Source organism: Manacus vitellinus, unplaced genomic scaffold, assembly GCF_001715985.3.
Source record: "Manacus vitellinus isolate BGI_N305 unplaced genomic scaffold, ASM171598v3 scaffold_2_pilon, whole genome shotgun sequence".
Lineage (NCBI taxonomy): Eukaryota > Metazoa > Chordata > Aves > Passeriformes > Pipridae > Manacus > Manacus vitellinus.
In genome coordinates this window covers 27,728,093-27,756,040 of record NW_021940208.1, presented here as the reverse complement: position 1 = coordinate 27,756,040, position 27,948 = coordinate 27,728,093, and the positions used below count along the sequence as shown (strand labels likewise).

Genomic DNA, 27,948 nt, shown 5'->3' with positions numbered 1-27,948 from the left:
TTTAACACTTTGCTTTTTAGATATGCAGTTTAGCATTTCACATGAGGTTGTCTTTATTTTCTTTAAGCCATGATTATGTCAAATTAATTCCTCTTTTCTGTGTATCACGCAGTGTTAATAACATTACTGGGCTTGCAACATCTCAAGAGCTGTTTAGTCAAAAAAGTGAATGCTCCAGAAAGTGAACTTTAAGAAAAATTGGACCCTTTTGTTCATAAAGACCATCTAGATGGCTCCATAAACTCGGTGGTAGGGTTCAGGGTGTATAGTATGGATGAAGGCAGTATAATACCTCTGTCTTTGGTTTTCAAGGCTAGTCAATTCTAAGTCATTCCATCTTTGAGTATTTTGGCTTAGTACCTTCCTTAGAGGTTTAACATCTAATAGGATCAATCCCAATAATTGCAGAGTTTGCCTAACCAAAAAGGGTGAGATGAGAAACCCTTTTCTTTTTTTTCTTTCTTTTTTTTTTTTTTTGTTCTCCTTGCTGGAAAGCAGTTTCTCTTCAGGGAACGGAGGTTAGTTTCAGTGAAGCTAAAGGAGCTAGTCTGAATGGCTGCTATCCATGTGGAATAAAGAGGGGTGGTAATCTTGTGTCAAAAGTGTCTAATTCAAGGATTTATAAATAACAGTGGCTGTTGCAGATTCTGAAGGGCCTTGAGGCTCTTTGGTCTGCAACTGCATGTAAATACTCTTGCTGTAGTAACTGGATAGCAGATACTTGTTAGACACTACAGTGGTATCATGGATACAAGATTCTTAATGCTGAGGCTTCTTTGATGTTGGGATGTGCGAAGGGTTTTGATTCTGCAGCCACGCACATTCCCTTCTACAGCCCCTTTTCCTGCTGTTTGTTTCCGATTTAGCACAATGTGTGCTTTCCCGTGTCCCCTGGAGCAGCTTTGGGGGAAAGGTATGCTGTAATTGGTTTATAACCATTCATAATGACCTGGCAACTCCAAATAGCAACGGGGAGCAACTTAACGGGGAGCAACTTAACTTGTGATTTATTTAAGTAAGCTGCATGGATGAAAGGCACTCCCAAGTGTACAAGTTGAGCTAGTTGCCTAATTGGATGTAAATTCTCACATGTAGCTTGGAAAGAGAGGATTTTGTTACGAAAGGCTGAGTTTATAGGCAAGGTTCTGGACTGCTAAACCAGTTTGTGAGCAAAGTTTATTATTGTCTTTTTTGGGGAATTAAGTCTCAGTTTTTTAGTTCAGCAAGTGCTAATATACCCTTGTCACTTGTAAATCTAATAGAATATTAACTTAAGATTTTAATTTGAAGTTAGAATATCTGACCTTGCTTCTGGTGCAGTAAAACATACTTTGATTTTGAAAACCAGGATCGGTACTGCTGCTTTGGTTGTAGTCTGTTACCAGTTTGTCGTCATTGCAATTCCTGCTTATGTTGTCAAGTCTCCTGATTTTTTTAAAGATTTTTTTTTGTCAAGGCTTTCTCTCACACAACACCCATGATACGAGCAACCCACCAGCTGCAAGGCATGATGATTCGGCAGGCGGTGCGACACCCTTGGTAGTTGTAAGGCCACGGGTAGTAGCCCATGAGGGGCTCGCAGATTCTCTGGCACTGTGTGTAACTGCGCCGGCATTCAATGCAGCACACGCCCAGGTGATCCAGCATGGGGTCAAAAGCCATCCCTTCACCTTCCAGCTGCTGAAATGTAAAATATTAAATGTCATCCCGGTGCTCTCATTCTCACAGAATGGCAGAACAAACCCATGCTCCTGTTAACCCCACAAAGGGTAAAAACTGAAATCTTGGGCCTGTGGAAGTTAACTAAGCTCCCACTAAGTGACCCGTACATCTTGCTTTATTATTTTTTTTTCTTTTGTCTTGCTCTCTTTGGCAGAAGTGGAGAATTGGTGCAATCACCCATGTAAAATGAAAGGAACAACAGGCAGCTCTAACTTCCTTGTTTTTCTTCTACAGTCCTTGCAAAAGATCCAGCAACAGAAAGCTCCCAAGTTTTAAATATTAGTGATGAAAAAGATTTCAAGAGTTATCTGAGTCTTTTGTGTAGGTGATGATGCCTGAAGTATATGCTGTGTCTTTTATGTTTTGTTTTAATTTTTGTATTTTAATGATTTTTACAGCATTCCTAGGAAACTACTCTTTAAGGTATTCCCCTGGTCCCCTGCAGTTTTCTGAGTATTTCTCTCTTGTCTCTGTCTGCTTCCTTCCCTCCCACTCCCACCACACTTAGATGCATTGTGGACAGTGAGAATTCTGCCTGTTCTGTAGTTGACAGTAAGGAGTTAAATGGAGCAAAGCATACATAAAAGCCTTTACCCTTCAAAATTCCTTTCCTCCTTTCTGTGGGAAAAAGGTAACCTGGATATTCTGCTTTTTGAAGCTCAGTTGTTCTTTGCCCATTGGTGTTATTTCAAGAAAAGCAGCAGCAAAGAGCAAATACTGAAGTACCAGTCAGCTTTTTACCTGAGCATTCGTCATTCATAAAACTAGCAGCACAACAAAAAGGTGGGACATGGAAAGGTGCCATCTCTTGACTGGGGTACAGGACACTGGTGACAGCTGGGTGTTGTTTGGGACCCCAGCAACTCATTCCCAGTCCTGGGAGCAGGGAGGATGTTGTTTCCTTGGTCAGGATTCATCATCCTTGAATTCAGATACCTGCACTGTGAACTTCTACACCTGAGCTCGTTGTCCAGGCTCCACTTACAGTGGGTGAAGAGAAATAGCTCTAGGGAGGATTCATTTAATCCTTCAGGAAAGACTTACAGTATTACTAATGGTCCTTTTAAATCAAATTATTTGATCTCTAAGGAAGCTTGGATATCGGCATCTGTGCAGTAACTGTTGGTGAAGGTGAATCCTGCTCTGCAGGCTGAGGGAAGTCTGATGACCAGTATCTGGCTGGCCATTCTCCATTTGGCCTGTCAGCCCTTGGCTGGAAGAACAGACCTGTGGCAGTTGCTCTGCCACTGCCCTCCAGGGGTGGGGCAGCTCAGACCTCATGGACATGTTCATGTCAGTAGCTGTGAGAAGTTACCTTCCAGTGCCACTGCTGTTTTACTATCTCATGAGAGAGTCGATTTAGATCCACTTTATTTGGAGTGATTAATTTAAGTTTAATTAAGGGATGTCAACTCTGCAGAATGCTGTCACAGTATAATGATCTCCTGCTGTTGCATAAATGTCAAGTCAAAGCTGGGACTTGCTTCCAAAGCAGGAGGCATTTATCTTGTGACAGTGTTGTATTAAAATGACTTATTCCTGCTGCACCAAATGATGGGTGTAAATTGTCTGGCGCTGGTGCACAGAAGGTGCCTACTGTACAGCCAGCTTTCCTGCAGCGCAGCAGAGGTGTTGGGACACGGCAGGGTGGCTCCTGTGCTCTTTCTGTGGGCTGCTGCTTCTCAAAGGGTGAGAACGAGTTTTATGATAGTCGTCCTCCATCCACTGTTGCTGTCTAAACAGATTCTTCTCTGCCAGTTGCTTGCTAGACTAGAGTTGCTTACCCTGATAGAGAAGAGGCTGAGAAAAACAAATTTATTTGGCTGGACCATAATCTCTTTGCAATCAGACACTGCTACTGCTTTCCTCTGTAGTAGTCACTTGTGATACTAATTTGTTTCAGAGCAAAGCATGTTTCTAGCTACTGGACTCTCTCTCATAGTAAATGATGGGGTTCAGCTATCGACCAGCTTTGGTTTGTTTTCAGAAGGTGCTATCCTTGTCAGATCTCCAGTGCTGTTTCCATATGAACCTGGAAACCCCAAAAAGCAACTTGTCATCAACTTACCTTAACCTTGTGATCTCAAGCACTTGTACTTGTTTCAGACTGAAATCTAATCAAAACTGGAGAAGAGCTTCTTAGGTGTTTTGCAAGTGTGTTATTTCAGAGTAAAGCTGAACAGGCAAAATTGTGCAGATTAAAAAAAAAAAGACAAACCCCGCATCACCATCTGAGCTCTGAGAGAAGATTGCAGTGCGAATACTTACATTATATGGGTTGTCTGGATTAAATGTTTGATCTGTTTCTCGTCCCATTGGCCTGGTGTCGTTAAACTGGTGATCAAGCTCTTGACTCAGTTGCACTGTAGGTGACCTGGGGTTTACTTCTTCAGCAGCAGCTTCCAAGTCTTCCTCATCAAAGTTTGATCCTGATTGGCGCTTGTTTCTCTTCATTTCTCTCCTTTGGTTATCTGAAGAAATAATCACCAGAGGATAATCTTGAACATTCAAAGTAAAGATAAACAGAAGGTTCCTTGTATTTATCTAATGTTTCAGTGATTTCTTTAAATACTGAAAAAAGGAGAGGATGGAGGGCAGAGAGAAAGCCAAAGCTGTGCGTTAGTAAACCATGAGCATCCCCATGGGAGCTGCTTGCCTTTCTTTGTTGTATCTGCAGCCAGTGTCAATCCAAAACAGTATGATTACCTTTTTTTCTCCCCTCTTCCCCTCCTTGAGGCAAAATGTGTGTGAGAAGATTGGTTGGGGGTTTTTTGACCCACCCCATGGTCACTGATGCCAAGTCAGCAGCAGTCGCTAGCACTAGCAAGACCAGTCATACACATCTCATTTTCTAAAAATGATTTTATTCCAGAATGGTGCCCTACTCTCAAGGACAGCTGGGGAACCTGGTGGAACAGGTTCTGGACGGCTTTGATACTGCTCTTTTGTTGCTCAGTGGGATAGGCAAGGTCATGAGGAAAGTGGAAAATGTTGGTAGCTTGGATCCACAGGTGCTCTGAAATGTGGTGAATTTTTTTGGCTTGTGTTGTCCTCCCCAAGTGTTCTGATATTAACTGGACCAAGGAAGAATAAATCTTTACAAGCCTTCTCTCCTCTTAGGCCTGGAAGTCACCTGGAGAAGTTGCTGTCTCCCTCGTGACTCCTGAACTCCTTTGCTAAACTTGGCTCTGGGTGACAAGAGTACTTCAGTGTTGGGACTGCCCCCAGAACCTCACAAACCATCCACCAGTTGGGTAGCTTAAAGCATCTCATCGTTCCACTCCACTGATATCCTCTGGAGAAGCAGGGTAGGAAACAGGACAGGCTATGGTCCCAGGCTAGGAGCTTGATATTCCCCAACTCTTGGCCAGGTATAATGTTCCTGCTACCTGGTGTCAGCTACTTCAATGTTTTGGGGGCTAGTTTGAGCTCTTGTCATTCTGAGGAAGGAGGCTAATTTCTCTGGGAATGTTTCATCTCATAGACACCCACATGGGCTGTATAAATTGTCTGAGGAAATACAAATATGGAAAATCTCTAATGGATAAACTTCAAACCCCCAATCTCGGCATGAACCCACAAAGGCATGGGAAAACAGGCTGGGCAAGGGAGGAGAGGAGTCTGGTTTCCCAGATGTGCAAGTTTCAGTGGCAAACATGATGTTGGGAAGGCATTTAGATGAAGGGAGGGATAAAATACTTTTTAAATAAAAGAAGTGTTACCTTTGGGATATGTTGGTCGCAGCCAGAAAATTGGAAGATCCCCGCAAAGCTCTAAAATTTTGGGGCTTAGGAAGCTGTTATGCTTGATAGGCTCATCTGCAGCCACCCAGATAAGGGAATTTTTGTCAAATCTCACAGGCATGATTTCATCTTCCTGCAAATAGAAGAGTGTAAATCCTTTGCTGCTCAGTGGGCAGTCATGTGCCTGCTTTCTGTTAGTTCTTGAGCACCAAGCTGTATAATCACCCGCTGCAACTAATACTGAGCATCCTTCTGTTGCATGAATGTGAACTGCCTTTACAGAGCCAAGGCCTGGGGAAAGGCTGCCGCAGCTGAAACAAAGGGCAAAACTACTGTCAGCTTCACTGGGGCTGTGATTTCACCCATCTCACTCCTGGAAGGCTTTTGCCCCATGTGCGTGGGCTGGGTGTCAGAGATCTTTTTAGCCCAAAGCATCGGTATTCCAGGTGGTAGAAACTGTGAAGATTTACCACCTTCAGCAAAGCAGCAATGAAATACTCCAGCAAAACCCAAGCCCCTAATCTTTTATTATGCCCCGTTCACATTTGATGTACTCCCAATATAACTGTATTTACAATGTGTGCAGGGGATGGGGGGCGGAATCTTGTTCAGAAGTTTTAGAGAGGATTATAGCTTGAGAGCTGCTCCAGCTTCCAGTTCTAAGTCAACGTGATCGGTCTGATTAAAGGTCTTGTTTGGTAAAAGCAATTCAATTGACCAAAAACTTGAAGTGCAAGTTAAAGGAGCCTGCCTTTTTGAAGTGTACCCTGCAGGTTTTTGGTTCATATCTTCAAAGTAATGCAGGAAAATGCCAGTGATTGATTCTTTAAAGTTGTTAGTTCAAAGTATTATTTTACATAAAATGTGTAAGTATTTTATAGCAACAGTGAAATATTAAAAGAAAACCAACTTTTGAATCATGAAAACCAGTATGGTTTCAAAGTTAAAATTCTAAATTGCTTTCATAAAAGTCGTCAAAACTTGTTATATAACTGACTAGATCAATTTATTCCCTTGGGTTGTTGTTTCTTTAGTGTGTTTATTGATTTCTTTTGTAGGTCTCAAGTCATTTAAGTTTGCTTTCCAATCTGTCTACTGCTCTTTATTTATATTCTCTCACTTAAGCTTTTATCAACATCAGAAATATCTAAGTCTAGTTTTCAGAAATAAAAATACCCTTTGTTTTTGTTTGAGATGATCCTGACTTGTGAGCGGACAGAATTTGGGTATCTATAAAACTCACTTTACTCAACCATTTTTTTAAGCAATGTTATGATACGTGTTAGAAGAAAACAGCACATGCATACTTTCTCCCAAATACTTGCATATGAGAGAGAGGACTTGCTCTAGGAAAAATAAGTACTATTTTGCCATTCCTGTTGTACATCTAGCCTGGAAAGTCGAATGTCAGGGAAAGATTAATGATAGCACTGAGTTGCCTGCTTGTTTTGGCCTCGGTGCATACAATTCATTGCAGCGTTCATGTAGGTGATGCATCTTTGGAGAAAATGCACAAAAAACAGGACAAGGAAACAGGCTTGTTGTCACCAGGTAAAGTATTAGAAATAACTTTTTGACTGTTTTAGGATAATGTCTTCAGGTCTATGACTTTGTTCTTACAAAGAGATGAAAAATTCAAACTTTATCTTTAGGCAGTAGTGCTAGTGAAGACAAAAAGCCCAGCTGCCTTTAAAATAAGGCAAGGCAGGAAAGACGGAGCTCTCTGTCTGGAATTTGTGCAAGTTCTCTTTCCCACCATGGGGAAAATTCCACCAGCTTCAGGGGGCTTTGTGACATTTCTGCTGCCTTGCTGACTTGGTTTGGAGACCTTTTTCCCCTTAGTTTTGAAGTAGATGTTCAGTAATCACAGCACCATTGCAGGTAGGTACAGCCTTAACAGCGCCTCTCTCCTTGGTAATTGTATCTGCTTTTATTCTCTTGGGACCAGAGCAAACCTAGGAAAAGAGGTTGTGAATCTCCTGTGCTCTCCTGACAGTAGCTGAGCCCCCACCAGTGTCCAGGCTCAGCTATACTCAAGTCACTGGAGCCACTTCTGTGTGAGAGATGGGTTTGGGGGTCTGAGCTCTGGGAAACTCAGACTTTGTGCACATAAAGCTACAGGCTGTTTTTGCAAAAGTGAGGTGAGGAGACAGTTTGGCGGTATCTGGGTGAGAACTGCAGCCTTTTTTCTGGCTGTGATGCAGATTCTATGAAATTTAGTTGCCATGTTGTAAAATTGTTTGACACTAAGAAGGCAATTTCTTTCTTCTGAGTTACCTGAATTTTTGCCATATTTTCCACAATTCCCTTTTATTGACTATTTCAGAGGGCTTGAGTGATGGAGTCCATGCTTCTGTTCAAGAGCATTGATAGAAATCTCCTGGGATCTACCATGATTGCATTGACTAAAGAGCTGCTTCTTCCATGCTCTCTCTTCCAGCCTTGTGCACAGCCTATTCTCAAGCAGGTGCTTTTGTCATGGAGGTCTCCTATGGATCTGTTAGAGATCGGTCTGTGGCTTCCCCACTCACTAATCTGCAGCCTCTCACGATGTCCCTGGACACAGTGACATGCCTGACACCAATCTTGCTTTTCAGGGACCCCTTGCAACCAGTCAGTGAATCCTCAACTGTCATTCACTATCCTCAACAACCCTACAACTAGCCACAGTGGCTTTCAAATCTCATTTTTAGTTGTATTTAAATACCACTTTAAGACCCTCTCTGTACAAAGAGTAGTTGAAAAGTAAATAATTAGATTACCCCTTACCAGCTCAGATGAGAGGCTCGCTTTAGTCATAGCATCAACTTCGGGGACGTGAGCTTTTGGCTGAGCTTTGATGTAACACTTTTCTCCTTCAGCAAAACGGATCCCAGTTATGCCCTGCAAAAGCAGAAGGCAGAGGGTTGTGCACAGCCCTCCAGCTCCTCGCTACCCCAAGAAAGCGCCTCAGCTCTGCTAAAATTGCCACTGAATTTTCATTTTGAATGCTAATCTTATTTAAAACCAGATGCAATAAAACACTCTTCTCTCATCATTTACTTCACAATTTTGGTCAAATGGGTCTAGAAGTTTTTGCTTCATTTCTGAAAGTGGGGGGTGTTTTATGTAAGTGCTTCCATGGAAGCTGTAGGCTACTTGGAGTAGCTCTGTTAAGGAATTACTTGACATGATTTGAACTGTAACTTAGCACCTAACGTAGGAAGTCTCAAAGTTGTGTTAGCTGGTGGTGTGGTACCCTTGTGACACAGATTTACAAAAATACGGGGGCAGCTTAGTTCAATTTATACACGTAAGTGGCTGTGACAGCAAGGGGAAGTTCGTGATGGGAAATTTGGTGCAGAAATCTGTGTGTGGGACTTCGTCTCGCCTGCTAGGGTGAAACACAATTGCATAAACCATGGATGTCTAGTTTTAAGCAAGAGAAGGAGCTCCAGAGGGAGCAAGTCTCCAGAAAGTCTTGGGGTGTACCTTCCAGACCTGTGCCAGAACTTCAGGCATCAACATTTTGCAATGGGAACCTTGTCTGTAGTTTCTACATTTCTGCTGTAAGATTTGGTTATCCATAAAAGAACTCTTTTTTTATGTTATAAATTTAGATACCTTGTTGTAAATGACGAAACTTCTTGTTTTTCATACAGTTGCACATGCTCCAGCCAACCACTGAAATACAATTACTTAGTGCCTTTTGAGATGTGCTAGTTTTCTGCCTGGCCTCTAGCTGCCAGGACAAGGGGGCATGGGTGTCAGCATGGCCCCTCTCACCTGCCCTGAAGGGGCATCGTGGGTGCCCTGGCCATCTAGTGCAGCATGAGATGGATGGTACTGGGACACCTGAGTCATGTCCTGTATGTTGCAGGTCCTGTATAGCTAGGCACACCCCCATCGAAACAAAGTGACTAATTGTTGAGCAGTAAGAGAGGGGATGGCTGTGCAGGGATGGGTGCACTAGGAAATAAGGCTTTGTGATGCACCAAGCATGCTAGGAGTACCCTAATATTGCCAAATCCAGGCCTTCACTGACTGTGCAGTCATTCCAGCAATGCCAGTCAATCGAAAGCTACTGATGTAAATACTAATCCATTGGAAGCACATCTCTTTGATTGCTTTCACCTTTTTGTGCATTCTTGGCTCAAAACCCAAGGGGCAGCATCCCTTTGCTCTCACTGAGCCTGGTCCTGGCTCTCTGTAATTACAAGCAGGCACTGTCCCTGAGAGGTCCTTTTAGCTGGTTGGTGTTGGGAGCTGATTTCTGACCTGGGTACGACAGGCAGTACTTACCAGCAACACATGTAGAGGCAAAATGAATTTGGTATCTCTCCAGTGGACTGATGCTTTTGAGTGGATGTGAAATCGCAGTGGCAAATGAGAAGAGCTCACTGTAGATGCTCTTATTCAGCTGCTAATAATGTTGCTATGGTGATGTTAATGAGAGTTCCATAAAGGCAGAACCGCAGCTGTGGTTGGGGTCCTGTGGTTGGGGTCCAGGGTCTCCTGGCATGGATTTTTTTGTACTTGCTGAGAAGCCAAGGAGCTGAATTTCCCTGCCTTTTTAGATCTAGCAAGGGGAAGGTGGCTGCTCCAGAGGCAGAGATGCTTCCTAGCAGCAGCATCTTTATTTTCAGTGCTGCTTTGACTTACAGAGGACTTAACTCTGAAGTTGATTGTTTTGCGCCTGAGAACATTAACTGCAGAGTCTGGGCCCTGTAAATGGGTTTCTGCAGCATCACATAGATGTGCCTTTAGTAGCTCAGGGGTAGTACAGGTCAGTGAACTACTCTGTCCAGTCTGTTGAACTGTGCTGAGATTTGGCATCTGTTTGGTCCAGACTCTGTGCTGAGCAGCCACAGCCAAGTTGCTGGTGTACCCAAATGTGTTTGCTTCAATCCAAGTGACCCAGCACCTTGCATTTGGTGAATGGATGCATAATCTGTGCTAAATGCCTCCATCCTTTCCCCTGGGGATGAACTTAGGCCAAGCCATGGAGAGCAGTTCCCATCCTTGATCTCAGGGCAGAGCAAGCTCCCCAGGTCAAGCACTGTATAGTGGTCTCTCCTTGGTGTCTAGTTGGCTTACTGTCTTGACCCTATGCTCCTAAAACAAGTATGTTTGGGGAGGTGGTTTTTCCAGTTCAAATGACAGGAAATCATGCAAGGGTTGTTTCACAGCCTGCCAGAATGTTTTTCTAGCAAGATCTCAAGGTTGCATGTTGTAGTTCTGCTCAGTGGTGTGAAAATGCAGTGTTAACATGGAGCCAAATCTGATGTAGCCTGATCCATATTACTTCCCGGAGTGGTACATGGCATGGCTTATTCCCAAAAAGCACTTAGATTTTGTTTAGGAGGAAACTGCCTGTCTCCCTGTAAAAGCAAGCCAGGAGAGTAAGAATGTTTGTGCGGATGTTTGGAGGCTGGAGCCTGAGACTGACTGGGGCAGAGAAGTCAGGGCAGGGCAAGGTGTCCTTGGAGTCCAGCAGTGGAGCATGAAGGACAAGGGTGACAGTACTTACGATCTGAAAATCATGAACTTCAACAGCCTCTTCATTCCCACTTCCTGTTTTGAATGTCTCTAAGTTATTTCCAGCATCTATTTCCATTGATCCATCTTGTACTTTTCCATTAATGCTCATAGTGTAGTGAACGTTGTACACCTGGAATTGAAAAAAGAGCAATAGCACATGCTAGTAGTTGCTTGTTGCTTTCCTCCTACACTGGGCAGTGGGTCAGTCTGACTATCATATCCCTTCTAACTTTTGCTTCTGTAAGCATTTGATAACCCTCCAACAATCAACACTGCACTACTGGACCATCGGGGCAGGCTGGTGGTGGGGCAGCTAGACCAGAGAGGTTGTTCAGTCTCCATCCTTGGAAGTTTTCAAGGCCCAACTGGATAAAGCCCTGAGGAACCATTTCTGACCCCACAGCTGTTCCTGCTCTGAGCAGCAGGTTGGACTAGAGACCTCCTGAGGTCCCCCTTCCAGGGAGTGCTCACAGTTCTACTCAAAAACAATGTGAGTCCACATCCGGGTTCACTCTGACCTAAAAACCTTCTTCTAGGTCATATTTTAGGAATTGCTTGTTATGCTGGCATGATTCCCAAAGGAAAGCAGGAGCGAATATCCTACTCTGAAGGAGACCAACCCCTATTTATGTATTAGGATGTTCTGCTGAGGCACAGAAAAACAGGTTCCTCTTGAATACGAACATGCTTCCCAGCTTGTAATGGATGTGAACTTTGTTTAAATTGGATGTGAAGTTGTATAGGCTTGTATTTTCCTTGTCAGCGTATTTGCTCTTATCCTATTTTCAATGAGGAAAGCTGCAGCGTGGTTTGTATTTGCTGGAGGACCACAATCTGTGGAGGGCTTTTGTGATTCTCTTGTGCAGCTCTGCCAGAAGTGCTGCACAAGCAGTTTATTTTGGGTCTTAAAAGAGCCTTTGCAGCATTTTAATGAAAAATTTACACTGACAGCTAGAGACAAATTTCTTCTTCTCTCACCTTCGCTCAAGAAAGTCTAAGGTGCTAAAGATTCATGGTTCCTCAGTTATACAGAGTCATTCCCATATTCTTAGCTGTCTAGGACTCCTGTTGAATGTGGTTCATAGAACCAGACCAATCTATGTGGCCTCCCCTGATAGGGGCTGAGCTTGAGTAGAGACTTTGATACCCCTGTCAGTTAAGGAAGAATTTAAAAATATAAAATAAAAATAAGGATTAAAAAATGCCTTATTTTTTTAATGAATGATCCTGAATATAATTTTTACAGTTGCTTCCTAAACATTTGCAAGTCAACTGCAGCCTTCTGAGATTGAAGGCAGCTTGGAAAAATAACTCTCAGGTTTCTCAGTGTCTTTACTGGGAGATCAACTTCACATCTAGAGATCAACATTGAAGCTTAATGACTCCTGTGAATGTGACATATTTTGCAAGGCTGAATTTAGATGATGGGAGCAATAAAAAAAGGTGAAACTTTGTCCTGTACTCCATAAGTGCACCCACCTCCTCAGAGCTGAATGCACTGTATCCCCATTTGTGTCCTTCTCTCTTTTCAAAAGCCTAGAGAAGTAGATGGCTCTTGCAGCATGTCTTGGAGGTCAGCAGCGTGTCCTGCCTTTCTGGGGGAAAACCTTGTACTTTTCTTTCTGATTATCTGAATTATCGCTCTGTGTGTGGGTGTGTCTCACAGAGGAACTTCTGCTCTGGTTGCTGGAATTCACACAAGGCTCTCCTTGATGAGAACTGGCGTGTGACCAGAGGCAGCACAAAACTTCTTCCAAGGTAAATTCAAGGATACTAACTTAATTTATGGAGTAAGTCACATTTATGTGTGTACCATCATGTCTCAAATATGCTTTAAACAAAAATACTATGTAAACAGAAAGAAAAGTTAATCTGTAAACATGTTCTAATGCTCTGAGGTTTGGTTCTTACACTGACCAACAGCTTCTCATTTTCATGGGTTTTACGTGTGCCCCGGAAACTGTAAATAACAAAACTTACCGAGACTTTAAAAATTGCTCCACAGCTGCTAAGCAAAAGTGCCTAAGTGTATGCACAGTCATACAAAGCATCAGAGTGAAATAATGGTGCCTGTTACTGGGTTAATTATAGCATTATATACTTGAGGGTCTAGGTAGAATGTGGATCAAGAATGCAGATGATGTGAAAAAGGAATTTACACATTTCAATGCTTTTTTTGTCCTGAGAGCTGGAGCTTGCCCAGGATGTGAATCCCCAGGGTCTTGTTGGGGTTTGAGTTCACTGAGCATTTGCAAGCAGAAATCAATGTAGCATCTGTGCTTTCAAAGATGTTTCGTGTTTGCTAGTAAATGTGCTTCCAGGAAGCTCCATCCAAACAGCCACCACAGATAGCGATTATGGTTTGGATTTTAGGTGTTTGGAAATTTTTGAAAGCATGGAAAAAAAATACAAGAGAAAAATAAAGACCTCTTTATAGACCTCGCAAGAAGAGTTTCCAGCCCATGCCTTCTCCGTACGTGCAAGAGCTCCAAGCCCGCCCGCCTCCGGGTGCGGACGTGCCGCTGGGCCCGGCGCCAGCCGCGCTCACCTGCTGCTCCGTGGCTTTCCAGAAGTAGAAGGCGCCGATGGCTCCGGCCAGGAGCAGGAGCGCTCCAGCGATCAGCACTGCGGCTCCGGCCTTCAGCAGCCGCCCGGGCCCGGGGGGCGCCGCCGCCGCGTACGCCTGCGGGGAGAGCGGGGCTGGAGCGGAGCGGGACCCCCGGGCGGGCAGAGACCCCGCGCCCCGGCACCCCCGTTCGAACCCCGACCCGTCCTGAGCCCTGGGCTTGACCAGACCCGACCCGTCCTGATACGACCCCATCACGATCTGTTCGGCCCGGATCCGATCCCACCCGACCCGTTTTGTCCTGATCCGTCCTCTTACATCCCGACCTGTACCGACCCGACCTGACCTATCCCGGTACCCAACTCGTCCCGTCCCCTCCCGACCCGACCCGTGCCGTCACATCCCGACCCGCTCGGTCCCGTTCCCTCCCGACAGGTTTTGTCCCCATCCCACCCGGTCCCGCCCGGTGCCGCCCCGCCAATCACTCACGGGGGGGCAGGCACAGCTCCACATCGTCGGGCCCGCGTGTGGCGATGGGCACCTCTCGGGAGGCCCTCTTGCCATGGCTACCGCGGGATGGAGAGGTTGAACCCCGGCTCCGCCGCCGCCCCGGTCCCGGGCCCGGCCCCGGGCCAGCCCCCACGGGGGCCTTGCACCGCCCCGGCCCGCCGCTCCGGCCCCGGGCCGGCGGGAGGGTTAGGACCGCCCCCTCCAGGGCACAATGGAAAGCCCCTGAGCTTGCCCAGCGGCCGCCGGAGCTCCCTGGGGTGTTGACCTCCTGCCCGGCCCAGTTCCCCCGCCACCCCACGCCCGGGTCTGGTCTCCAGCTCCCGAGCAGGGGGTGTAGGGGACACACACCCCCTGTGTGCCGTGGCGGAGAGGAGGGATGCCCCACTAGAGAGACGGCCGTCATAAAAAAACAGCTTTTAAAATAGAACAACATATTAACTGCTTTTTTACACTTGCCACAGGAATTCACAGGCGCTGGAGTTGACAAGCTGCTTGTTCGGTGATTGCTCTGCTAAACACCTCGCTGCCTGGCACAAGGCAACAGCCTCGTGTCCGGGCTGGGCACAGCCTGGGAAAGGGAACATTGAGCCCAGGCCTGCTACAGGCTTAGCAGGGGCAAAGGATTTGCCTTTGACTTGAGGAGGAAATGCTACAAAGTGTTTTTTAAAAATTTTCATTTATTAAGGTCATGGATACCTTGAGCCTTTACCTCTGAAGTGGATGTATCTCTCAGATTTCCTGTGTTTCCTGTAATTTGACATGCTCAGTTTTTGTTTTGTTTTGTTTTCTGAGCATCTGAAGTACAGTAGGATTATAGGAAATTTTGCTTGAAAGTAATGTTTACCTGCATCTGTTTACTCATCTTGATATTGTACATGGCAAGCTTTTAAGGGCTACAACTGGCTATGTGTGTCTATTCATGTGTCTGTCCATGTCTGTGTTTCTTTCATGCCCCATATGGATGTCCTGCCTGTACATCCATGCTCATGCATGTGTCTGCGTGTGCACTTTGATGCTGGAAAATAAACTGTGCTGGATCCATTTGGGGCTGATGGTGTCAAACACCAAGCACAGCATCCTTCACCAGGCTGGAAGCTGAGAAAAAAATAACGACTGCAAAAAGAGCATGAAGGGGGGATGTCTGAGTTGTGACCTGTCCTGCTCTGCCTTTCTTGCTCAGTGGCCCAGCTCCAGCTATCCAGACAGGCAACAGCACTGCATTGTGGTGGGGCTGTTAATCTGGGGAAAGCCTGCCACATGGGGCCCCATCTAACTGCAGAGCAGTGCCTACACTAACTAGATCTGCTGTAGCATTTTTTTTTCAAAGTATGCATCTCCATTTATATTTCTCTTCCCCTTCCCCTTTCTTCTCCATTTTGCTTGTCTGTCTTGTTTTGTTCAGTTGTTGCACACTACTGACATGTCCCCCCATTTAAAAATTTCTGGGATCTTGATAGCAGAGGCCAGCTGATGACCTCATCCCACCATGGCTCATCCCTCGAGAGGCAAGTTTGGCCCCCACAGTTGATTTCCTACACCTGCCTCTTCTCTGTGCCCCACTCCATAACTGCAAAAATCTTATTTTTTTCGTATCTAAATCCCCTTAACTGACTTGACCAGTAGTTTAAAACCCATCATCTAGAGCCTGCTGGCAGCTTTGAGTCTGCGTGCTTGGTGACTGACTATCAGAGACATACAGTCTCCATTTTCCTTCCCTTGAACCCAAATTCATCCTTCCCGTCGATTACTGTCGTTAACGATCAGACCTTCAACCAAAATTTAACTGGCATAGTTTCTGCTGAAAATAAACACAATCACAGCTCATTAAATCAAAAGCAAAGCCTACTGTGCAACTTCCTAAACTAGGACATATTCCAGCCTGCTCTCAAATGACATACTGTGCTAGGTTGGGGCTAATAATAAGATTATGATCCTCTTCATTAGCAAGTATTTTGTTACACCAAAAATCTCGTGAATGGATATGTCTGTCTTGGCAAAATGTGAGAATCCCAGTCTTTGATCTCAAACCTTCATTTAGCATTGCTGCTTTAAAAAGACAGATTTATTTTAAGGCCCCTGTGCTTGTCTCCCACGGGAAAATGTGCCAGGGAAAGAGTGCTTGCCTGGGAAGAGATGATGCTCATTGGGGTTTCAACTTGTTTGAGCTGCTTCCCCTGAGACTGAGGTGGGAAAGCTGCTGCCCCTCCCATCCTGACACTCATCTGAGTGCCCAGTGGCTCCTTCTTTGGGAGGTGACTGGAAGGACAGTCACCCAAGCTGTTTTGACAAGCAAAAGTGCAGCTCGGGATGTGGTGTTGAGGAGGAATGTCAGCAAAGACAATATTGGTGAAAGACTGAATAGGTGGAATTCAGTCATGCTGGATATTCACAGAGGAACCTTCACTCCAGGTGCTGTGTAATGAAGTGCAATATCCCTCCTGGGGCAAACAGGATGGGGTCAGAGGGCTCCCCCCCCCCCTCCCCCCCCCACTGATGGAGCAGTAGTGACCCTGTTGGGTTTTGGCATGGGCAGATTCCAACAATTCCAAGCAATGATGCCATTTACGAGCTGATCTGCAGGGACTGGTGCTCAACTGCCAGTCCTTGGATGGCTGGGGTGTGAGTTGGGTCCTGCTCACCTGGGAAGGTGTGGGTGGGCGAACTGGTCCTTTGGGAGGGAGCTGTTTTGCCTAAACACCAGGAGAGAAGCTGTGCAGCATTCCCTGCTCAAGTCAAGGTACAAATCCCTCAAGTAATCTTCCAAACATATTTTTCTCATGCAGGGAACAATCCCAGATTATTTTTTTCCCAACTCTGAGCATCATTGCCTCTTCTTCTTTTGTTCCACAGACAGAAGAGCAGCATGAAATTTCAGGCAGACAGAAAAGAAAAAAAATGTTCCTGTTACACGGTTCACATCTCACCACGTCTCGTTAACCCCTATGCTCATGCTTTACCTTTTGTGTGGGCACAGAGCTGTTTTCCTTGGAGGGTGCAGAGAGTGCATCTTTTGCCATTTGATTGATTAGGTGACAAGAGAGAAAACAGGATTTTTTAGACAGATGCAAATCTGTGCAAACAGCTCAGCATTCAGCAGCTCCAGACTCTTGCTGCAGAGTGCAAAGATGAGTGCAACAGCCAGTGTTTGCAGGGCTTAGGACAAAAAAACGTGACTTGCCTTTCACTGGCTGAACCCTTCATTTGCAATAAAGATGATGATGATACAAGTGTCTGAGCCCAGTCTCCTCTCTAAATAACATGTGTGTGCTCAGCTGGATTAAGCCAACTTCTGAGACTGGAAATCATAATAACAGTCTTTTACAGGACAGCCTTTCTGGTCGTCTAATACTATTATCCTCCAGGCTGAAAAGCATTCCAGAGCACTTGGAGTGCTACGGTGAATGTGAGGTTGTTTAGCTGATAGTACTGGCTTGTCTCAAGGAAGCACATTTTCTCATTATTTTTCAGTTTAAAGAAAAAGTTTAGAAGGAGAAATAGGAATATTAAAAATGAGAAGGCTTTGGTCATGCTGTGTGCCTTTCTCTAAGTCTCTTATGGTTCCTTATGCATTTCATCTTCATTTTCTAAGTGTTCCAAATAGTTATTTGAATTCCATGATGGCCCGAACAAAAATTTGTGAGGGCTACTGAGACTGGGCACCTGCTCTGCTTTTCCATGGCTTTACAGCACCATAACATGGTGCCAATTCAGGTGCCACATACTTGATGTCTTTTCAAAATAACCAAAGAACTTTGGGGAAAAAAATCCTACAGAAAAAGAAAATGTTGACTTTGATTTGATTGGTAGTAAATTAAACTAATCTTGCCCTGTCTTTAACTCAACCCATGAGCCTTTTGTTATATTTTCTCTCCCCTGTCCAGCTGAGATGGGGAGTGATAGAGCTTTGGCAGGCACTTGGTATCCAGCTGGGGTCAACCCACCACAATAACAAAGTAGGACAATGGAAATGAAATGAAATCCTAAAAACATTTCCCCCCCTACCTCATCCTTTTTTCCGGGCTCAACCTTGCTCCTGATTTTCTCTCCCTTCTATGCAGCAGTGGCACAGGGGGATAGGGAATAGAGGCTGTGGTCAGTTCATCACAAGTTGTCTCTGCCGCTGCTGCCTCCTCAGAGGGAGGACTCCTCACACTCTGCCCTTGCTCTAGTATGGGGTTCCTCCCACGGGAGACAGTCCTCCATGAACTTCTCCAGTATGAATCTTTCCCATGGCTGCAGTTCTGCATGAACTGCTCTAGTGTGGGTCCCTGGTGAGGTCACAAGTCCTGCTAGCAAACCTGCTCCAGCTGGGCTTCTGTCTCCATGGGGCCACAGGTTCTGCAAGGAGCCTGATCCAGCATAGGCTTCCCACGTGGTCACAACCTCCTTCTGGCATCCATTTGCTCCTGGAGTACCCCCTCCCACTCCTTCTTCACTGGCATTGGTGTCTGCAGGGCTGTTTCTCTCACATATTCCCACTCCTGTCTCCATTTGCTGTTTTGTCAGGTTTTTCCTTCCCTTTCTTAACTCTGTTACCCCAGAGGTGCTAGCACTGTCCTTGATGGGCTCAGCCAAGGCTAGCAGTAGACCTGTCTTGGAACTGTCTGGCATTGGCTCTATTGGACACGGGGAAAGCTTCTGGCAGTTTCTCACAGAAGCCACCCCCACAGCTCCTCTGCTACTAAACTCAAATACAGTTATTTTACCAGTAACAACCTAAGAATTTTGATAAACTCTAAATATTCTTGCTGGCACTGAGACAAAGGATGAAAACCCATATATGTATGTCATCACCATGGCTCTCATCTCTATGGTGTCCCTGGACGTTGTGGTGCCCCTGGGATGCTCTCTTTTCCACCTCTTGTCCCCCACTGATACAGTCTTCCCTTTTTTGATCAGCAACTCATGAAATTTTGAACACCAAAACCATTGTTTTTCCTGGAAGGCTGTGAAATTCTTTCTGGAAAGCCCTGCAATGTCCTGTGTTCTAATGTTACTCTAGGAGAAGACAGGCATCCCTGTTTGCTCTGTTTGGGAGGCATCCCCAGCAGGACATCCCAGTGCAGCTGAGCTGGCCCCACTTGACAGCATGGCCTTAAACGTGCTTGGTGCAGGATGTCACTCATCACCCTGAATCCTTCCTCTTCTCTCCTGTGGTCGAATGAGGACATATGGGCCATCAGTTTGCTCTTCCTCACTCCAGGATGCTAAAGGCTGATTTGTCTTTCCCCAGGGCTCAATCCCGTCTATCCATATGTCTTCATCTTATTCTTCTTAATTTAGCTAGTAGCTGTGCCTTCTGTTTTCCTTGAATTAAAGAAATAAAATAAAATAACTAGCTGTCATTACTTGCTTTCATTCCTACCTTTAACAATGTGATCTCTTTTGTAGATATTCTGTGCAAATTGCTCATAGTCTGCTTTCTTTCTTAACCTCCAACCACAGCTTTGGAGGTAGTTATTATCTTAAACAACTTGGTAGCATCAATCTGTTTCTTTCCCAGAGGCTTCTTTACACTTTGATGAGAAATCTGCTAAGTTTCTTTTTGCTTTGTAGCAAAGGCTGAGCCTAGTTTTTTTTTTCCCTTCACCAAAAAGCACCCATGAATCAACTATATTTCTTTTTTCGATCTATGCACTGTTCTTCTACTAATTTCATGACCTGACTTTAGAGAATATTTCCAACGAGATTGTCCCAGAGGCGTCTGCAGTGCCAGAATGTTTTTTTACAAATCCAATCTCTTGAACTGTATATTTTACTCACCCTTCTGATAATAATTTAAACATTTTTTTTACTTTCATCATCTTTATGAGATATTTGCAGGAGTTGATTCCAGCAGATTTAATCCTTATTCCCCTATTCTCGGTTATTTTATTTAGCCTCTTACATCAGGCATTTTATTTAGCCAATCTATAATACTTCTTTCCCCAGGTTAGATCTTTACTTAAAAAAAAAAAATTCTTCCAGAATACCCTCTCTCACATCAGATTTCAGAACCTAAACCTAGGAGAGTGAAAAAACCAATAAACAACCATGAGAAATTTTTGTGTTGTGGGACTTTTTATCTTCACGACCCTTTTCTTGAGCTTGCTGTCCTCAGAAATGACCATGGAGACTATGACATGTGCATCAAGGTGTTCCAAGGCCTCTCTGTTTCCCACTGAGGGCTGTAATAGCTGCATTGCCTCTAAGGCTTAAGTTGGAACATGGATGAGAAAATGGATAAGTTCTTGCTGGAAAATCCAGTAGACAGTGCTACGGCTCAACTGGAGCTATGGATCACTTGGATAAATACTTCCCTGAGAGGTAAAAGATAGGGTAGACAGCGACCAAGACAATCATTGTTTCTGGGCCATTCCTGTCCTCCCTCCATGGCTTTCCTTACAAAATCAAGCTTTATCAGCAACAACGATAATAATTTTGGCCTGGCTAGGGCCACATCTCCTATCTCAAAGATGTGATTTGGTAAGCCTGGAGCAGCAGGGTCCTCATGTGTGTCCAGTGTGGACTGCTGAGGGGAACAAGTGCATGAGAAATAGTATGAAAAAAGCTGGGGACCTTTCACCTTGAGCATCCTGGAAGAATGAGGGATGGAGGGAGGAGAGGCAGCCTGTGACCTGGAGGCCTGATGAGTTGGGACTGTGAGCTCTTGGGAAGAGCTGACTGCTGTGGGGCTCACAGCTGCCACTGTCCTGAGGACCCCCAACACAGCCCTGTTTCTCATCATAATTTAAGCTCCACATGTTATAGCCCATCTGCTCTGGGCCATGCATGGCATGGGGAGAGCTGAGGATGGAAAATACCACCGCAGGAAAGGGGTCTAATTGGAGAAGGGATGGCAGTGCCCTTTGTCCACAAGTTTGTGGGGTCCTGTGAGTTCAAGTGCAAAGCCCAACCCAAATGGTTGGGGGAACACTGAGGAGGGCTGAGGATGGGCATGGCCTTTCCCTGCTCCTCAGCAGCAAGACTTTCTCCTTGCTGACAGACTTCTGGTTGCTGCCTCAAGCTGCTGCCTGTTCTTGCACAGTGTATTAGGGACAGTAAGGACTTGTTATCAAACACTTCTGGGGTTGGTTTTGGGGAATAAGAAGAGTTAGCTTGCAGAGAGCTAGATAATTGTTCTGTAGCATTACACTAGGTGGACAGAACTGCCTCACAGCTGCCTTGATTTCCTGTCTTCGAAGGTCTCCACCACACATGGCCTTGGTGGCCCAGAGCAGATTCTCAGCATAGCTGATTTCCTGGCCTCCACCCATGGAAAACCAAACCTGTGGTCCTTACCACACATAGCTCCCCCTTCCTGCAAGGAGGTGGCTGCAGCTGCTCCAGAGCGTCTCGTGGCCATAAGGGAAGCCTGACTTTCCCATCTGGGACCAGCAAGTGACTCTGTGGGAGAAATATTCTCTGTGCAAGCTTGGCCTCATGAAAAGAGCTTTATTCCCTCACCGTCTGAGCTTGTTGGCTCTGAAGAAACCTGGCCTCCAGCTGTGGCAATACAGCTTTAAAGGCAGAGATGACTGGTATAGCATTTGCTCTGTGGTCGAGATGCAGCTGGGTGGTCCCTTGTGTGATGAATTAGTTAATGTGTGAAGAGGTCTGAGGAACATGCAGAGCACTGAGCATTTCTCATGCCTTCTGAGGATAATGCATTTTAAAGATCAACTTGGGTTTGCCTGCAGTGTGTTTTGTTTAATTATTTAAAACCTGTTAGCATACTTTCCTCAAGGGATGGAAAATCCTCAGCAAAAGGATCCTTATGGCAGAACAGAGATCTCCATTGTACGCGGAATACCTGCGCTCACACCTAGCCACCCGCACCCATCCCATCACATTGTACAGTGGAAACACTGTGTAAATACCCACCTTCCCAACTCCATAAAATGCTTCATTCCAGCCTCTTCTCCACACCTACAAGTCAGCACTTTGTAGGGCAGCTAAGGTTATCAGTGGTAGGTAGCTGGTACGGAGAAGGATTTAAAAGGCAGTTCTCAACCTCAGCCCTTTCCAAGCCTGTGCTTGGCTGGGCATGTCTTTGTGGTGCAAGGTGGAATAATGTTAAGATAGACAGAAAAGTAGATCTGAGATTCTTGTTGATGCACATGGAAGATCTCTCTGGTTCAGGAGTCTCATCTCCACATGGCTGGATAGTGCAGGTGCATGAGGAGGTGCAGAAAAGGTGTGGGAGCGAACGGCCCTGCCACAGGACTGGATTGAATGGATCCCAGGTGCTCTTGCTCTGTTTGAAAACAGTTTCTTGTTCAATTTTATTAAGCCTGCTGTGACAAACTGTGTGTGCAAAGCTGACTCCACACTGCTGAAATCCCAATGGATGGTGCCTCTCCCTTCTTCACTGCCCCCCTGCTATGAAGTGCCAGCTTGACAGCTCTGGCTCCTCTGTGCCACCTAAAAGTCTGACCAGTGACCTCCCATTTAACAGAGGAAAAGCTCCTGATTGTTCTCAACTTTGAGAGAAATCACTGCGTTTCTTGTGAGTAGACATGTCTGTGTATTGGGCAGGTTCAGGTGGCTGAGGCAGGACTTCTTTTCAGCATCCCTCTCGTACCTAGAAGGTATTACACAGCAAAGAAGCTGTACCAAACGTGAACTCCTCCTTTCATCTCCCTCTGTTGCACTGGGCAGTGAATGCTAACAGAGGTGCCATCCTGGCTGTGGGACAGTTTGGAAATATTTTGGACTTGGTGTGAGAGAGCACTAGGGCTTTCCTGTCCTTGGCATGCCAATTTCTCCATGAGGAGCCTTCCTGGATAGGGGTAGAGATATTGACTGTCTTGCAGCTCGGAGATTTAGAGAATAAGGGGGACCTTGCTTCCCCTGGCTGGGATTGCACATGCCACCCAGGGTTTTCCCAGCACTGCTCAGAGCTGCAGGTACTGATGTACACGGATACCGGAGGTGGTACCGTGTTGCCTTGTCTGTGCTAGAGTCTGCAGCACTATTTTTTTTACTGCAGCACAAATAGCAGGGACAGCTCTTTGATTTGCTCTGACATTATAATAGGGCACCCCAGAGACTGACGTTGTTTACACTGGCAAGGCCTGATGTCCCAGTGGCATTTGAGCTGGGTCACCACAGATTCAAATTGTTGTTGATTTTTGTTCTGTGTTTACCCATGAAACCTGGACTCAAGGCTCAACTGGGGCACGGTAGCTGGTTTCCAGGAGGTCCACCCTTCAACCAGTGTTACAGCTGAGTTGGCCGAGGTGCAAATAGGTCAAGAGCCCCGAGTGAAACATGACGAATTGGCGGCTCATTAAGGCCTGAACTCCAGACCTGTGTTCCCAGTCCTCTGCTCTAATCACCAGGCAAGACATGGAAGAGCCTCATGGGGCTGATGATGATAAAAGAAGAGTCAACAGCTTTATTTTGCAGCTTTATTAGCAAAACGATGTAAAGCCAATGTGCCTGACTCTATTATTCAACCCGTAATCTCTGCATGCTTCCATCCAGAGCTTCCCAGCCGCTTAACTAGGAGTCTGAACAATAAAATACGTTCAGTCCGAAATGGCTAAAGCAGAGGCAAAGCAGGAGGTAAGCTGTCTAATTGGAGAAGTTGCAGCGGGATTCTCACCCCAGGGGTCTGTCCCTTGGGATTAACAGTTTGCTGACATCTGGGTTGTGTGGCACTGCTGCCTTGCCCTGGGTCCCAACAGGGTTGATGGCAGGGAGCCAGAAAACAAAAAAATAAGTCCTCAAACTCTTACAACAGGGAAGACGAAGATTTTTATGCTGTCAACCTTGAATCCTATGTTCAGCTTTGGACACCTTGCTACAAGAAAGATGTTGAGGTGCTGAAGCGTTTCCAGAGAAGGGCCATGAATTTGGGGAAATGTCTGGAGCACAGTTCTAATGAGGGAGCTGGGATTGTTTAGTTTGCAGGAAAGGGGGCTCAGGGGAAACATTATTGCTCTCCTCAACCACCTGAAAGGAGGTTGCAGTGAGGTGGGTGATGATCTCCTTTCCCAAATAACTAGGACAAGAGGAAATGGCTCCAAGTTGTGCCAGGGGAGATTCAGATCGGATATTAGAAAAAATGTTTTCATGGAGAAGGTTGTCAAGCACTGAAAAAGGCTGCCCAAGGAAGCGGGCAGCCTGCAGGTAATTAAAAGACATGTATATGTGGCACTTAGGGACGTGGCAGTGGACTTGGCAGTGCTGGCTTAAAGGTTGGAATTGATGATCTTAAAGATCTTTTCCAACATAAATGATTCTATGATTCTATTTCAACCACTCAGAACGGCACCTTCATGGCAAATGCATGGGTGCCTCTACCTGTTTGCAATATGACAGGGTCTCAAGGTGGGGCTCCTCCTTCTGTCTGTGTCCTTTCCCAGCTGCAGGCAATACTGAGCCCTTGGCCACTACCAGGGACAGATTAATTTTCCCTAAATAAGGTGCATGAACTAGTTAAGAGAAAGAGGGAGAAGCTAGAAATTGGAGGAATCACCATTTAGAAACACTATTTCTTTCCTTCCTCCTATGAATGAGACACTGCTGGTTATTAGTTCAGATGCAGACCTTTGACACACAGGCTGTGAGCACCTTGGGAGGATCATCACCCCAGGTCATTGCTTCTCCACAGCAATGCACAGTCTCACACAGGCTCAGAGCTTGCCATAAATCCAACTAAAGTACTCAGCCTGGTGTTTGAAATCCACCCACATCCTTGCTTTTTACAAACTCGGGAAGAAAACGGCAAATTAATCCTTTTTTTAAAAGGATGAGTCGGTTCCTTGTCATTTTCTGCATGGCTCAGGATATGATAGTTCCTGCTGCATAAATACAGATTGTTTCTTTTCACAACTTCCCTTTCATCAGACTGCTAGGAAGGCCTGGAGGTTGTTAAATAATGTGAAAGATACTTGCTTCCCAATTAAGGTCAATCTCTTTTATCAGCGACTTTGCATATAAACTTCACTTTCATAAGGATTTCTATAAACTCCGTGCCCAGCTCTGACAAACTGGGAGATGCCCAAATCTCTGAAGGAGCCAGAGAAGCGGCTGACTTCTTTCTCGGCTCTCAGCACAAAGCAGGGATCTGATCTGTCATGATGACTGAGAACATGTCACAACAATCTGTTTGCATTCTTCAGGAAAGAAAAACATCTTTCTCTCCCCAAGCTGTAAGCTAATTTGGAGATTTTGCAAGCTGACATGCAACCTGATTAAAATGACCCCAGGCCAACAATTCTTCTCAGGCAGCTCGACAATTAAAGTCTAGACCTATCTGTAGCTGAGGGATTTTTTCCCCCCTTCAAATCCCTTTTAGGGAGGAGAGAGTTCTGTGTTTTTATTTTTAAATCTACATATTTGGAATTTTTCTTTTACACTTCGCTTCTACTGTAGCAGAATGTGCTAAGGGGATCTATATTTTTTCACATTTTGAGCAGATGAAACTTGTACGCAGAAGTCCCAGTTTCTTGCCTGCTGGAAAAATATACTGAATTTCCGAGGAAATAATACATGAATAAACTCGGGGACTCTAAGAAATACCCAAGGCACTTTGTGGCCTACATAAATCTGCCCTCTGAGGTAAAAATATTGTGCCCTCAATTTTCCAAAGTCAGTGGATATTTTTGTAATGACCATCACACTACTACTCAAATCACTTTTTTGCTTTTCTCAATTAGTTAAGCAGTGGGATCAGTTTATTAATCTGTTGAGTTTTTGTGAGCACAGCGATTTGTCAAGCAGCAAGCAATGAAAAATAAATGGGCACCTTCTGGCAGGACGTTTTTCAGGCCATGAGCAACCCCTAAATTTAATTCAGTGATCTGGGGAGATTTGATGATTTGTCCATGAATATTTTAATGCCTATTTCTTTAAAAAATCACTGGTCATTTGTCATTAGTCATTCGTCCAAGATAAATCCAGGAGAGATTTTTCTTTCCCTTTGCTGATTTGGCTCAGCCTGGACCATCATCTGGTTTCTAGCTTGTCGACTGGCTAAACTGATTGACAACTTGTATTTTGCTAAAGCTCTTCACAGAGTAATCAGATCCTCTAATGAGCTTTATTTGCGATTCAAATTCTATACTTTTGAACTATGAACTAAACTGGAGCGACTTGCAGACTAACTTTTTAGCATCACTGAAATACCCTGTACTGCTACGGTTATTTGACATGGGTTCTGAGCTGGGGTGGGAGCGTTCCTAGGTGCAAGGGTGGGATGGTGACAGAGGATGCCAGTGGCTTTATGCTGGAGACCCACAATGGGTCATTATGTGCCTATCCCAGCCCAAGTGGTTCATTGTCTTGTGATTCTCTATCTGCTTGGGGGGTATGAGCACATGGGCTTTTCTCACCTCATTGCACGACTCTGCCTGGGCTTTACTTCTTGCAAGACTTTTCTTCTCCGATTAGTTCAAGAGGAATTTGCCTCCTGGCCCATTTCTTTCTGCAGACACTGCTCCAGCTCAGAGATGGAAATTTCCCCTGAGCAGGTGAAGGAGATGTCTCCCTGGGGCACAAATGCTAGGAAAGTCAGATGGAGGCTGGCTCCCTGTTCCCAGCTAGGCTGAGCAATCCCTCCTGCTCCCTCACATGCCCCTGGAGAACCCCTGTTCTGCCCTGCCAGGGCCTGCTCTTCCGACCTCTCACAGAGCCTCACGTCCCAGTCCCGGTCCTGGGTGGGAGTTGATGGAGCCCACTCAGCTGGCATCTGTTTGGGGAATAATGCTGCCTTTGGTGAATTTATACCAAGGGGAGAAGGGCACCTTCCCTGTCCCAGATTGCTCCCAGGACCCTGGCCATTAAGGAACAAGGCCAGAAGCTTTTTAGAAATTATAGAGTAAAAGAATGGCTTCTGTCCTTTAAAGGGACCTTTAAAGATCATCTAGTTCCAAACCCCCTGCCATGGGCAGGATCACTTTGCACTAGACCAAGTTGCTCAGGCTTCCATTTGACGTGGCTTGAACACTTCCAGGAATGGGGCATCTACCACCTCTCTGAGCAATCTGTTCCAGCCCCTCAGCACCCTCATTTCTTCTTAATATATAATCTGAACCCATCCTCTTTCAGTGTAAAGCCGTTTCCCCTTGTCTTGACACTACACATCCTTGTCAAAAGCCCCTCTCCATCTCTCCACTGTAGTGCCTTTAGGTATTGGAAGGTGCTATAAGGTCTCCCCCTGCTTCTCCTCCCCAGGCTAGAGAACCCCAGCTCTCTCAGCCTGTCCTCAGGGCAGACGTGCTGCAGCCCTCTATCAGCAGCTGAACCCCGTTCCAGTGAGGTGTAACGCAGCTGCCGATTTCGCGGCCGAGCCTCCTGGCCCGAGCCGGGCTGGAAAACCAACGACAATAAAAGCTCCGTCAACCAGAGAATCCCTCAGTCCAACCAGACACCACGATTTTAGCGCAACCCTCTCCCTCTGGGCTTTCCCGGTGGAGGATGCCGGAGTCTGCCGACCCCGCTGTTCCCGCAGTTTCCCTCCCTTCGGCGGGGCCGGGCCATGCCCGCACCGCCCCCGTGCGGCGGCACTGCTGGAGCCGCCGGCAGCGCCCCGGGAACGCGGAGCCTCCCGGGATTTGTCTCCGGCTCAGGCACCACATCCATCCCCTTCCCCGCCGGGACATGTAGGAGGGTTGCATTAAAAGAAAGCAAACCCTGACTGGAAGGTTCTGCTCAGAGAGACCGCTCGCCCCGGGCACGCGGCGGGGCGGTGAGTGGGGTGGGAGCGGGGATGGGGTAAAGGCTCTCGGGTACCAGACGGGCTCGGGACGGCGAGTGCGCCTGGATGGGTTCATGTGCGAGCCGCTGGTGGCAGCGCGGGTGCCCGGGCACAGCTCCGCGCAGGGCTGGCACTCGCTGCAGGCTCCGGTGCTACTGCGGCCAGAGCAGGTTCCTCCGCTATCTCATCCATCATCATCG

The 27,948-nt window shown here is 45.9% G+C and overlaps 1 protein-coding gene across 1 annotated transcript; it reads right to left on the bottom strand.

Moving 5' to 3' along the window:
* Positions 1-1,464: 1,464 nt before the first annotated feature.
* On the bottom strand, positions 1,465-14,464 carry CNMD (chondromodulin). Its single transcript, XM_029960916.1, has 7 exons — positions 14,041-14,464; positions 13,534-13,685; positions 10,975-11,115; positions 8,235-8,348; positions 5,445-5,598; positions 3,991-4,193; positions 1,465-1,680 (listed from the first exon to the last, which is right to left on the bottom strand). Exons 1-7 carry the CDS (start codon positions 14,462-14,464, stop codon positions 1,465-1,467), a joined length of 1,404 nt encoding a protein of 467 aa, XP_029816776.1.
* Positions 14,465-27,948: the final 13,484 nt, after the last annotated feature.